The following is a 13963-nucleotide window of genomic DNA, read 5'->3' as shown; positions in this document are numbered from 1 at the left end:
CTACAATGGCAGAAAGAGGGTGCCAGGAGTCCGCTAGAAGTAGGAGTTCCTGTATAAACATCCCCCTCGCGAGGGGCACGATCAAATGCAGATCATTTCCGGGGGGGGCACGACGTTAAGTAGTTTGCGTTACGTTAATGTAGTTGCACTTGTGGCAACTGCTGACGAGAGAGCGCTCGTCAGCAGTAATTTGAATGAGTCAACGATATAAGGCGCGTTCATAGCGTCCCGTTCTGTGTCGGCTTTGTGGCGCAGTCGGTAGAGCACCATGCACGTTGCGTTCCGCCGGCAGGGTCGAGGGATCGAAACCTGGCGCCGGATAGTATTTTCTTTTATATAGTGTAGGAGGAGGGGTGCGGACAAGGACGGTGCGGACTACGGACGTTAACGCGGTGACATCGTGAGTTACTGAAATGCTCTGAATTTAATAAAAGACAGGGCACACAACAAGAATGACAACGACCAACTTATCTTGCCCACATATGATGCTAGCCAGCTACGAAAAGCAAGCGGGCCACTTAAGGAAAGCTGGGTGCCCGAAGAGCTAGCTGAGGCCTGTGTGTGTAACACTGCAGCAGAAAATTAGAGTAAAACAGTAAATAAGGCCACGCGAGCCTCCCGAAGGCAGCAGGAAACTTATAGCAGTGTTGCCGTATGTACATGGGCGTTGCCACTTTTTGAAAGAAGTGGAGGGCCGAACATTGCGTCACCGTTGTGTTTTAAGCGCCCGAACAAGGCCTTTGCCATGTGCCGACGAGTAAACAACCGTGCTAAACTTCCCGTTTGCGACGAACAACACCGCGCACGGTACGCTTATTTCGGCAAGAATGTCGTTTATTGAATACGAAGTTTGAGGGTGTTTACATCAGTTGAACCGGCCGATGCCTAAAAGACAGGGCCCATGAGCACGCCGTGTCTCTCCAATCCACCACTCCCTCTGGTCGCCTACCTACAGTCTATCGTGATTGCAATTATTGCACGCGCGAAGCTAGCATGCATGAAACTGCCATGATCGACACGAAAAGCAACAAACTTGGGCGTGAGATTGCCGAAACCTTCGCGATCGATGTTGCTGGGGGGTCATGCATCAGCGTTCTGTCCGCGGCTCTGTCAGAGTGTGAAAAACAGTCTCTGCGCAGGGCAATGTTATAATCCCTATCAGTAACCTTTCGCCACTCGGAGATTATTTATATATATATATATCTGTGTCTTCTTTCCGTAAATATTCAGTTATTCAGAGCGTGTCCTGATTTTCCTACGAAGCAGTATACCTCTAACCAGGCTAGGAAATTTTCATCTCTGCGCCAGCACAATACTCCCAGGCTACTATTGGCTATACAAACATCCCAGGCTACTACTGGCGACAACTACACTAGACAAAAAAAAACTACTGGCGCCTCCAGGGATAGAACCTGGACCCAAAGAAAAGCGGAGCGGGAGCGCGTCGTCTTGCCGACTAGGCTACGCCCACACGTGGAGACGGGGAGACAGACGGTGGTTTGGATTCAGCGTCTGGGGAGGGGGAGGGCGCTTTTTGGAGGCGACATATAAAACAAGAGTGAGGGGGTAGCAGTGAGAGAGATGACTCCATAGCCCCGCGTGCCGCCCTTCTCCTCACCCCTTGAAATGCGCTCCTCTCCGTTTTCTTTTTGCCGACGCTGCTGCGTTTGGGTCATCCGTGAATCCCAGGTAACGGCTGGCGGAGTCTCTGATTTCCCTCTTTGTACAGCCACGTGCGTGAATTCAAGCGACCCCACATGCTTAACCGGTGTGGGTGTCGCTTACAGCTTCGCATTCCAACCACGTTCGCAGGGTGGATTGGAGCCATTTTTTTTTGTCTCCCGCTTTGACGAAAGTTCGAGCTGCTTTTCACGGGTTAAACGAATGTTTACTATACCATTAATATTAACTTGGAATAGCAGTGACCCTAAAATGAAGCCTTGCGGTACACCATATCTAATTTCACCATACCCTGAGTGAATTTTATGTGAGTGTGTGTAGTGTTTCTTTCCTATCAAGTAATTTTTAATAAGATTACTTGTAATGCCACGAATACCATAAATTTCTAATTGTTCAATTAAGATGTGATGCTTAATAGAATCAAATGCTTTACGAAAGTAAAAAAAATCCTATGGTAAGTACTTTGCTCTCAAAGTTACGAAGCATTTTCTCCTTGATATCAAGTAGCGCGGTCTCTGTTGATTTGCCATTTTGTTATCGATATTATCGTGTGCAAACTACATTGTTCGATTGTAGGAAAGTATAACACCTTTTAAATATGGTATGCTCGGCGATTTTAGTAAAAAAGAGCAATAGTGAAATTGGTCTGTAATTGCTGAACTCACATTGATTACCTCCTTTAAAGATAAGTGGTACGCGAGCGATTTTCATTTTGTCGGGAACCAAACCAGTTTGCAGCATTCTGTTACATATATGTGCAAAGAGAGCACCAATAACAGTCCCAACGGCCTTAGCTGGTAGAGCACTGACATCGGCGTAGCATGGCGAGAAAGTGTTTTTTGTGGAGATAATAATAGATTCAACTTGCTTTTCCGAAACGGGTGCCGAGAATAAAGAATCCTCATAAGCTATAGATAGATAAGAAGCCATAGGGTTTTCCACTTGTATGCGTGGTGGGCTGTGAAAGTTGCTTGCATTTAAGAAATGCTCATTGAATGTGTTGACAAGTTCATCCCCAGAAATGACGTCTCCATTTATTTTCATTTCAGAAAACAGATGAGTCTTTTTAGCAGTTTTTAGTTTATTAAAAGCGGCCCAAAGTAGTTTATGATTCTCTGTAACTGAAGAAAACTTATGTCTGTAATAGGTAGACCAGGGTTTTTTTTTTTTTTTTTTTTTGAGGTCTATATTTAAGGTATTCCGAAATCTTTCAAGTTCAACTAGGCTGTCAACAGGAGAAGAGCTTGTTTGTTTTTTTTCTTTGATTCGACTGGGCATCTCCGACGTCACGCACCTTTTCTTGGCTCTCCTGTGATTTTTAACGATACGAAGAAAGGCTAGGTTGTAATTATGGATTATCTTTCCTCAAAAGCCGCCATACGCCTTCAACGGGTCAATTTCGTGTTAGACGTCCGTCCAACTGGTATCAGCAATTATTGAGCATTTATATTTCTTCGTGAGTATTTCGCTATGCCTATTTCCTTGTGCAGAGAAAATACAGCAAAAAATTAACCGCGTATCTGCTTTTTTTGTTGCAAATGTCGACAAAAGACGAGAGGCTTTCATCGACATTGGTCAAGTAAATGCCTTCTTTCGCTATCTCACTCGCGTCTCATGCTGTTCCTCTCCCGTTGTGCGTCTCCCAAGGTAAACACACTACAGGGTTGCTGAAGTGAATTTAAATTTACCGCGCTCCACCGCACCAGGCCTGGTGCCTCGCTGCCACGCAGACGTATGGCGGATACGCACGTGATTTGAGGCACCCTACTTCATCGTTTATAGAACCACGTTGCCCTTCTCCACGTGCGTTCCACACGGAACGTGGGACCTATCTAGTGAAACATTTCAAAACTTTTGCCGTTTGATTTCTTAAAATGACGCTAGAAGCTATTGTTGCTTGGGCAACAGCAGGCGGTGTAGTCATTTTTTTTTTCTGTAGTGGATGTTGAATTTGCAAGCACAAAAATCAAGCATCCATAAATTTTTCATGAAGGAACACTGCAAAGATCACTTAAGTATTGATTTTTCGCTTCATCTTTGCGTGATGTATTGTTCTTGTTCAAAAATGTTGACAAGTATGAAGATTGCTACCGGATTTCGACGTTCAGTTTTGGATGTGGGCATATAAACCTATTGTGCAGCTTCTGTTTCACTTTGGCTGGGTGGCTGAATCGAGTCACAGACAGACAGACAGACAGACAGACAGACAGACAGACAGACAGACCAAAATTTTTGCGTTTCATTAACCCAAGAATGGCTATCGTAAAGTTATCACTTAAACAAGACGAAAACGCTCAACATTATTTTTTTTTCATCGGTAAATTCGTGAAACACAGGTCTATTAATGTTTCCCGACGCTGATTGATACGTGTATGATGGCCAATAATATTTTCTCAACCATAAGACAGTGTCATTTTGAGAAATTTCGTACGGACAGAAATAACTGTTTACAGGGGAGTCTACATTGAAATTACCAGATATAACAGCCTGCCGTTCGTTCGAACTTGCAAACTCAAGGTACGAGGCAATTTGCGAAGAAACACGTCTGCGGTTAGAATTAGAACTATACAATGGTGCATTACACCCACTGCTTCAATGTCACCATGAACAATAGTGCAGTCGGACAAAACTTTGTTTAGAACCTTTTTTTATATGTAAAGGGACGCACCACCTACACGTTTGTTCTTCTCGTTGAATATGGAGATGTGCTCGCATCTAGCGATTTGGGAGACATCGGAGTCTGAGGTATACCAAGTTCCGCTAAATCCAAGAATATTGAAGGTATCCTTTAGTTGCTGCAAGCCAGCCTCAGTTTCCCTCTATTTTATTTCTCATGCTTCGTGTGGTTATATAATATAAAAAAGTGCAAGATGAGGGAAATGATTGCGGTAGCTTAGTAGGTTGATAAAACAATCAAATGAGTAATAGGATGACACGTTTAAAGACGTTACCAGGAGTAGTACGTAAGGCGCCAGTGAGTGCACAAGACCTTACCAAGGTCGTCCTCTGCGGCCATCCTGATCGCACAAGTGCCCGACTCCTTTCTGACAAGCACATTGCCATGAAAAGACCACGTGAACATATAGTCCATCTCACGCGCCTTTGATTTGGTGAGCCACAGCAAATTCTTGTTTTGGGCTGTCAGCTTGTCAAAAACGTGATTGTCCTTTCCGGTATCTCTCAAGCTAGAACGCTTAGCGAGCCAGGCTGCATCCGAAGGCCATCAGAAAAACCTCAGCAAAATGATAGCTACTTTGTTTTGGAGCGCAGGGAGACAGTGAAGGCTTTCCACGTCACGATCAGACAGAACTGGCAGATCTAGGAGTCCAGCCATGTCGTTGACTTTCTCCAACAGGTTTTAGCTTTTAATGAACTGTAGGCTGTAGATTTCCATATTCTCTCGCCGGCTGTATTACAGGAAGTCACTTAGCTCACGTTTTAGCTTCTTAATGTCTTCTTTGCCTTCAGAACTTTCAACAGCTTCAACTCTGTTGAGGAGCTGCTCGATCTCTCTGCCTTGCCTCTCAGAAGTATTGAATAGATCATTGACGTACGTGAACAGGAAGCTCTATTCTCGTCCCAGTTTGCTTCAGTTCAGACAGGCCACCACTCTGCAATATGGGAGCAGTCATGTCCGTTAGTAGTTTGTGTACACTGCAAGGCAACTCGGTAGGTGGCTGGGTCGTGGCACGCGACAGTGCCAGGCGGAAAATCGGGAGAACGGGAGGGGGAAGTCGTGAGAACAGGAATTTCACAGAAGGCTTCGCTTCTTCATATTTTGAGTTAAACACGGCGTTACTAATTCCAGCACATTTTCTCAAGTGGTAGCATTGGCGGCATTAAGCACATTTCATGAATGTCTCGTCCTGAATTTCAAAAATTTCACGCTGCACCCCGTTCTTTGTGCTGCGATGCTGGCAGGAACTGTGCGACGTCCATGTCATCATCAGATGTTCTTGAATTTTCCGATGGATCAGGCTCCTTGGACCGTGAACCCTTTTGGGTGCTCTTGGCGGCAACCGCCATCGACTAGGGGTTCAATGATGCCATGGGCGGTGCCGCAGGGGTGGGAGCCGTTGCGCGTTTCTCCGTAACCATCTCATCCGTACCCTCAGCTATACCGGGGGCCAGTAGAACGGAAACGGTTGGAGCAGCATCGCTCCCGATAGAACCTGCTGAGCAAGCCGTGTGATGACGGGTTCAACGGCCGAAAGCGGCCCAGTTGGGGGCGGGGGCACGACAAAGTCCGTTTCATGCCCCTGTGTCTCTGCCGAAACCAGGCGCCGCTCTGCCCCCCGGCGAGCTGCGTCGGCGTACCTCCGCAGAGGGATAGAAGTAAACCTCTTCCACGCCTCTGGGAAGTAAATGGTCTGAGTTACCTTATATTCCTGATGTTATTTTTAAGCTAGAATCTTTGGCATGTCTGGGAGTATGCAAAATGAGGGCCCTGGCAGCTGGTGCACAGAAATTGTTGTGAATTACAGCTTTCTGTGCGATGATGATCTTCAGCACATTTGGCGTACGTTGTTCTGCCGCGACAGGAGTTCGTACCGTGCCCCAAACGCTGGCAGTTAAAACAGCGGCGCAGGTTCGGTATGTACGGTCGGACAGAACAACGGATGGACCCTACATTTGTGTGTTCCGTGGAAGTGTCCACTAGTCAAACGTCAGTTTAATGAGCTTGATCGTTATTTTTTTTTTTTGTTATAGCGGCGTATATTGATGCGCCTATAGCCACCGGGACACTCTGATCCTTTAGGCCTTCCAAAATGTCGTCATCCGTTCGGGTCATCAGATGTGGCTCAGAGATCACACCCTAGGAGCTGTTGAGGCTGTGGTGGAGTGCGACCCTCATGTCCAGATCTGCCTTGCGGGTTTGGGTCAGGAGACATGTGGCTTGCTGCTGCGTGTTGACTTCAACTATGATTTCACGGGTTCTTAGTTCTTTAGCGTCGTATATCTTGCCAAGGGTGCCTTCGACTAATTTATAGACAAGGAATGCGATTTGAGAAGTTACAAGCGTTGAATTGTCCACAAGCGGTTCTGAGTTTTTTTTTTTTTTAGTGTAGTATGTATTGCCAAGGCTGTCTTTAAGGAACTGACCTACAAGGAATACGAATTGAGAAGTTACAGGAGTTTAATTGTCCACGAGCGGTTCTGAGTTTTTTAGTGTCGCATGTATTGCCAAGAGGTGTCTTCAAGAAATTTAGAGACAAGGAATACGGATTGAGAAGTTACAGGCTTTGAATTGTCCACAGATTGAACAACTATAAAAAAGCGGGGGTAGTTATCCGGCGTTGAAAAAAGAATGGTTGGCAGGGGCGAAATGATGCTTCGGTACGGCGCCCTTTTAGGGGCCGATCATGTTTGGGGTGTTTTTGATTCACTACATGGCGTACGAAGAATTCAGGAAACAGGCGTACTTTGTTGATTGACTTTACCCTCATGACCAATGAGGCCCCTGAGCTCCCTGCCTGGTAGACAGACAGAGAGCCCAACGGCCGGAGCTTGACCAGGGCTCCGACAGCCACCGTTCGAGGCTTCTACACTCCACCTTTCAACATATCACCACGGTTGGTTACAGCTTATGTGTGGGGGCTCATGGGTCCGTGGTGTCGCCCATACACTCACCTCGAATAAATGCACAAGGTGCCCCCTTGCGGGGTCCGCATCTCTGTGACCGCCCTATGCAAGTGAGTGGGCGGTTACTGACCACCGCGTATAGTTTGTGGGTTATCGCTCAACTATCCGTCTCATCGTCTAGCATACTGGGCTTTGCGTCTCCGGAACTACATCCACGTCTCCCAGCTTTCTGCTGCCCCCTGGCAGTGACAGCGGGTCGACCGTCGGTTGATACGCGTCGCCACTAAAGGTGAACCCGGTGTCGTCCGAGCAAATACTACGCCAGTAGATTTCATCTATCTCGGACCTTCTGTCTGGCTTGGCGATAAATGTTGCATCGTCGGATGCTTGGCCGACAAGCGCAGCATTTCCTCATTCGTTACGGAAAAGCCCCGGATACATGGACCCGACGGTGGAGGGTCGAGTCTACTGGCGGGTTCAGCTACCTCGACCCCTCACGCGCTTATATGAACCCTGTCCAAAGAATCAAGTTGAGAGGAGCGTAGGGATTCCCGGACAAAGAAATGCTGTATTTTCACGATTCTAATCCGCACTCTCTTTTACTGAAAGGTAGCCTTAATATTTGTGTGCGCGTTATGATCGGGCTCAAAACCGAAATAGGCATTAGAGCTGCCAGCAGCATTGGCATGCCGAACGGATACGAAGTCCTCCCAAAATCCAACTCAATCTAATAAAAACAATCCGTCAACACCACGTGAGTATATTTCGGCGCACTAATTCTTAAATGGCATGCCGAATACCTTGGTCAGCTGTTGCACATTTTTTGTGCTGCTGCAATTAGCCCGTTAGGCCTAGAATTATGAAAACACTTGAAATCGCAAACAGCTTCAATGTTCGGCGCTATAAATTTATTTCCAGCATGGATTAGCAATCTTATGAAGCACAATCATTTTTTGGCTTCGACAGCTGCATACGCGAAATAAAATCGCCCTCTTCCAGGTACGTGGTGTCATGTCTTTTTCATCTGCGCAGTACATCAGTGTCAAAGTATTGGGTTTTTGTTTTCGAATTTTCCTGCGTGACATACCCGCGCGTTACGATAACGGGCGCGTTAGAACGGCGCAAATACGGTATTCTCATCGCGCCCCGCCGACTCAGCCCGACGAAGGAGCCAACCCACCTCCTGCCTCCGGGTCGAAAGAACTGGCCGCGACGACTCTCCAACCTCACCCGTCCGCTTATACATGGGAGAATGTGGGGGGGGGGGGTTAAGTCCCAAAAACCTGTTTATTTCGACTCAACGCGTCGGGTCAATGTAAACGGGGCTAAAGCTGCTCCAGCGCAACTACCAATGCGATTGTCGCCTCGGCCTTCTGGTTAATAAAGCTATCAACACTCTAAAGTATGCAATTATTTCCATGGGCAGGTACACTACGTTCATGCAGCCTATCGACGCCCGCTCTTGCGGTGTGCTACTGGGGCGAGTCATCTGCAGTTTCGTTCGTCAATACCTTCGTTTTTGTGCTGCTTCTATCATAGCATGTGACTGGCCCCATGAAGCCTTATTTATACCCAGTGCGACCATGCACGATGTCTGGTGGACCCCAATAAGTTTCTTACTTGCACCCCGGCTGGCAACCGCTGGATCTTCGCCATTTACGACTACTTGACCCTGTACGCTGAGATTGCGAAAGTGTCAGTTGCTACCGCGTGCGAAATTGCTCTTTCTTGCGTCAGCAATTTATTCTGCACCCTGGAGCATTTTGTGGTGCCCAGAGATTTTCTGAGGTGCTTGAGGTTTGAAGATCTAGATTACTTGTAAAAACGGTGTCAACGGTGATGAATGATGCGCGAACAAAAGAACATAGTCACGTGGAATTTGCAAGAAAAATAGCCGACGGCCGTACCTTCCAGGCCGTTTCGCACTTTCTTGCGCACTCGCCGCAAACACAATTAATGTCCCTTGTATTTGCAACGACGTATTTATTTTTACAGTGACAGTGTTAAGCATTTTGATATTGTACGCCGAGATTTTAAGTAGTCGCGAGCTACTGAGTAAAAGCTGTGTCCGTTCAACTCGATAATATATTTGCACGGTATACAGGATACGACGCTAGTTTGTGACTCGGCATAAGCATGACACCCTGCCAAACATGTTGGTTGAAACCGAAATGGGACTCAATGTAGGACCTGGAATCAGCATCAGGCGAGCATGGCAGAATATGTCGTCCCGGTATGCAAATTTCCATTGCCGTAGATTAGTCAGCATAACACGGAAGAAGGACTCATTAGGCGTACGAGATACAGCAGTGGTAAAAACTCAAAACTAAAAGTTGTTCAAAGCAACGATTTCGATTGAACATGAAATCATACAAGTGTATTTCAAGTTTCAATTAAAAATTTAGGCGAATTGGCCATAACCATAAAGTCAGAGGGTACATGTACATGGCAGAGAACTTTATATTGTAGCGTACGTTTTTCCAAAATTTTGAGGGGAATAGAATCCGCTACCGAAACTCATGATCGCCTATTAATGGAAAAAGTATTAACAAAGGAATCGTAGCCTCGATCAAGCTAAACAATCCATGTCCATTGAAGGCAGTATCTACCATTACCTAGCTACGACGATGAGGCCGTTAAGTGTTTTCACAAGGGTGGGAGATCAAAAATAAGTTAGCGAATACCAAGTTTCAGGATGGCGATAGGGGCTAACGCAGTACTCAAAATGGCAGTCGGAAGGCTTAGAATGGATAGACGGAATACTTGAAGAGTTTCAATGGTTAAATTTGCCAAGAGAAATAATGGGATGGTAATGAATATATTTTTTCGCGAACCAAGAAATACAAAATGGACGTGGAAAACGAGTTCAACGTAGTATAACGAGAAACGGCGCCTTCTAAGTGTCTGCATTCTAAGCGGCTATCCAGGTATTGGCTGTACGTTGAGGTGCTATCATAAAGAGCAGCGATCATACATTGGTATACCTTGCTGAACAAGACTACATGTCCAGCAAAAAGCACGACACTTAATTAAATATCACCTAGAGTTTGGGCACTGGTATGAACAACCGTTCGCAACAAATCTGCGGTTTTACAGGAGGAAATGAAGGCATCGTGGGCACACCAAATGAAAACTTGTAGACATGTGACTACAGTGTCACCAAACATGGTAAGAGGTGCCAAAATAGGAAGAAAACTGGTGAAGTATCTCAGGAAACCATGGAGCTTATTCCGAAACGTACGAATAATAAAGTGACAAGAAGGGTGGATGAAAATGCGTTGCCGAGGCTGTCAATTGATTGATTGATTGTGGGGTTTAACGCGCCGACGCAACGCAGGCGATGAAGCGGGATTCACACGACGGAGGAACCCTCTCACGGAGGCGGACGGATATGTGACGTCAACAGCACGTGACCGGATTATCCGGCCTGGCGGCGCATCCACACGTGCGGAGCTACGCGGAGCGAGTAGCAGACGACAGCGCCGAGGAACAGGTTTTATTCCCCGCCGAGGGCCACCGCCGTCGAGCGAAAACACGCGGAGGCATTTTCTTTCGCGGAGCCACCGCGTGCTATCCCCACCGAGGGGCGGAGCCTAAAACCGGTCACGTGAGCGGGTCCCGCGGGCCAAAAAGAGAGGGTTTCTCCGTCGTGTGAATCCCGCTTGATGAGGCGCGCCGTAGTGGAGGGCTCCGGATTAATTTTGACCACCTGGGGATCTTTATCGTGCGCCGAAATCTCGTACACACGGGCATTTTTGCTTTTCGCCTCCATCAGAAAAGCGGCCGCCGCGGCCGGGAATCGGACCCGCGACCTCGTGCTCCCGAGGCTGTCAACATTGATTACTGAGGCAACATTGGTGACACTGGGGTAGACAACACGGCAAATATTCAAGAAACGTTAAAAAATGAGGAAGCCTGAAATAAAGTAACAAGACAGCAGCGTTGAAAAAAATTGCATGTACGCGCTGAGAGGTGAACAAAGTACTTATAGCACGAACGAGGTAACGACAGTAGCGGAACTAGCTTATTCTAAGCCGTACACTAGCAACGTTTGACCAGGGGACACTACTGAGCCTACAAAGTGAGCTTGTAAGGTCCCACTGAAACCTTAAGATCAGGAGGAATTTTATGTTACCACCTGTATAAACTAAATACCCACTCTGCAATGTTTTTGAACACCTTGAAAACATGCTAAGAACAACACCTTACAGACTTCTGAAATGTAACTGCTGCTCTATTCTTTTTCTTACAAAAATTTGAACCAAAATGGTGACTCTGTATTACATTCTACTCGCAGGTGAAGATCTGGTTCCAAAACCGGCGGTATAAGACAAAGCGCCGACATCAGGGCGGAAGCGGGGGCACAACAGCAGAAAACGGCAGCGGCAGCTGGACACCGGCCATGCCGTGCCCAGGAAACCCTGTGTGTCGCACTGCAACAGTCAAAGTGTTGGTTCGAGACGACAAGCCGCTGTATCAACCAGAAGAACTGCTGGCTTTCAGGCCCGCACTGCTGCTTCCCTCGGTGCCGCTGCCCGGCCTTCCGGAGCACCCTTCCCTGTTTGGCGCCTTGCAGAGGAGGCTCGCAGACGCCTGCGCATGCGTCGGTTGCGCCACGTGAAGGAAGCCCTAACGGCTCTCAATAGCGAAGGCATGCAGTTACGCTTGCATACGAATAACCTAGTCTAAACTCAAGCTCCGCTTCGTACTGCCACCTGTGCAACTGAGATAAGCCAATCTGGCATGACGTCGGGTTCGGCAATAAGTTACGCTCCTCAACGGCCTGGAGATGCAAAAAGGTTCAACTCTGATATCGTGAAATGCCAATTGCCCTACACCTGCTTGATCTCACCGTTTAACAAAATCGATCTGCCATAAATAAACTCCAGACATCTCCTACATCCGTCTTATGAGAACGATATGCGTCGTTCTACACGTTCGCTACGAGCTGTGACGCACCGAACCCGAACAGCCCCGAAGTCTGCGGCTGTATTTTGTTTTTGAATTTTTGAGCACGATTTTCTCTGAGCTAATTCGGTTAGAAGACCAGTAGCGCTTTTGAGAACATGCAGGATTCATCGAGGACGCCACGCTATATGATTAAGGCTGGCAAGCTTTGGTTATTTTTTTTTTTGTATGGATGCGAGAGGTCGCGTACGTCATCCCCTTGCCAAGGCCGTCGCAGGTCCAGCGCGTATTGCTTAGAAATTAAAATCTCTTCACGCAGCGTTGCGATAAGGAGGCCAGTGAAGCACTCAAGTCGCTATACCCGCTGTAGGGCAGCAGCAGCTGCAGCGAGAAGTGCGTCCCTTCGCGTAGTGATCGTCTCACGCTATACACACCCCCTCGGTTGAAATGGCATAGATGCCCTGACCCTGATGCCCTTCTGGATTGCTAGCGGCCGCGTTTAGAGTGCTCTACATTTTTTGGGAGTGGTAAAGCTATTTATAAACGTCGTACACAATTAAGACCTTGGTAACCCATTATTATGCTACCCTTTTTCTAAAGTCACACAAATCGCAAAAATAACAAAAGCACATGCTGTCAGTCATGACTAGACATCCAACTGCAAATAAAAGCAAATTGGGAGCTCCAGGGCCCCCTATAGGGATAACTGTGCAACCTTTGACCCTCGATAAGTATTACTGAAATATTTAAGCTCCAGAACTGACACGGGCATGTTCAAATTTGCGAAACTGACTTCCTATACAAGCTTTGCTTGTTTTGTAGAAAATGAACATAAATAATCATTGTAAAGACACTGTATTTATTCTGATGTAAGTAATAGCTCGGGGAATTTTCGCTGCTTCAAGGTCCCACTGGGAGAATGTTCAATGTTCCTTTTCATTCTTTTTACTGTTTGTATGCAGACGGCACCACGTGTAAAAGCTCTGTTAATCCTTTACCCCTAACTTTTGTGTACTTTCTATTCAGCCCCATTCACCCACCTAATAAGAGAAAGTCCTGCTCCCAGAATTTCGTTTTATAATGTTTTCTTTTAAGAATGCTATGATACTAGTTCTGTAGAGCTAGTTCGTACTGAATATCTCAAAACGAAAAGCGCAGCGGAAACAAGTATGACGAAGCTGGAGGCAAACACCCGCCCCTAGATCAGCGCTTGCGCTGTAGTCCCCCCGTTCTTTGGCCTTCTTCCTGTAGTGTTTTGCGTTTCAGAAAGAATGAGACGCTCGCAGTGAGACTGATAATAAAAAAAAATTCTGTGTTCATGACTGTACGTTTGCCACGCAAGCGCTGTAGCGAAAACAAATTGTGTGTGACCTTTTTGAAAGAAAGTTTTCAAGCGTATGAATAACGGTCGACAATTGAACAAGCTCTCCCATTGCAGCAGTTACCAAAACAAGAATAAACTTTAATGTCTTATTACCTAATGAATCGCAACTTCATCAGATCGCCAAAGCACATGAGGTGTTTTCTCTGAGATCTAACATTAGGCTGACTTACTAGCGCTGCTTTGGCGACGATGCCAGGTTTTGCCATTGTAGCATGGCTTCAAAGGTGAGCACTGATATAGGCTTAGTCCTTCCACTTCAATAGAAAAAGTGCTTATGAAGGTAAAAAAAAATCACGGAAGTAAGAAATTAATCCAACGCGCAAAGCATACGCAATCCATTACTAGGAGCTTTGATATGCCTAGCCATGGATATAATTAGAGACCGGAACTTTATAAACGAAAAATTTA

The 13963-nt window shown here is 46.6% G+C and overlaps 1 protein-coding gene across 1 annotated transcript in view; it reads left to right on the top strand.

The window, feature by feature from the left end:
* The window catches only part of LOC144170435 (homeobox protein Nkx-3.2-like), a 63336-nt gene extending 50105 nt beyond the window's left edge, over positions 1-13231 (top strand). The window contains exons 3-4 of the mRNA XM_077700271.1: positions 11561-11648; positions 11706-13231. Of these exons, the coding sequence (XP_077556397.1) occupies positions 11561-11648; positions 11706-11884 (267 nt within the window). The 3' untranslated portion in view covers positions 11885-13231. The remainder of the gene's footprint in view (positions 1-11560; positions 11649-11705) is intronic.
* Positions 13232-13963: the final 732 nt, after the last annotated feature.

This window comes from Haemaphysalis longicornis, unplaced genomic scaffold, assembly GCF_048455015.1.
Source record: "Haemaphysalis longicornis isolate Haplotype H1 unplaced genomic scaffold, Haemaphysalis longicornis Haplotype H1 scaffold_1, whole genome shotgun sequence".
Lineage (NCBI taxonomy): Eukaryota > Metazoa > Arthropoda > Arachnida > Ixodida > Ixodidae > Haemaphysalis > Haemaphysalis longicornis.
This window is presented reverse-complemented; position numbering and strand designations above follow the sequence as displayed.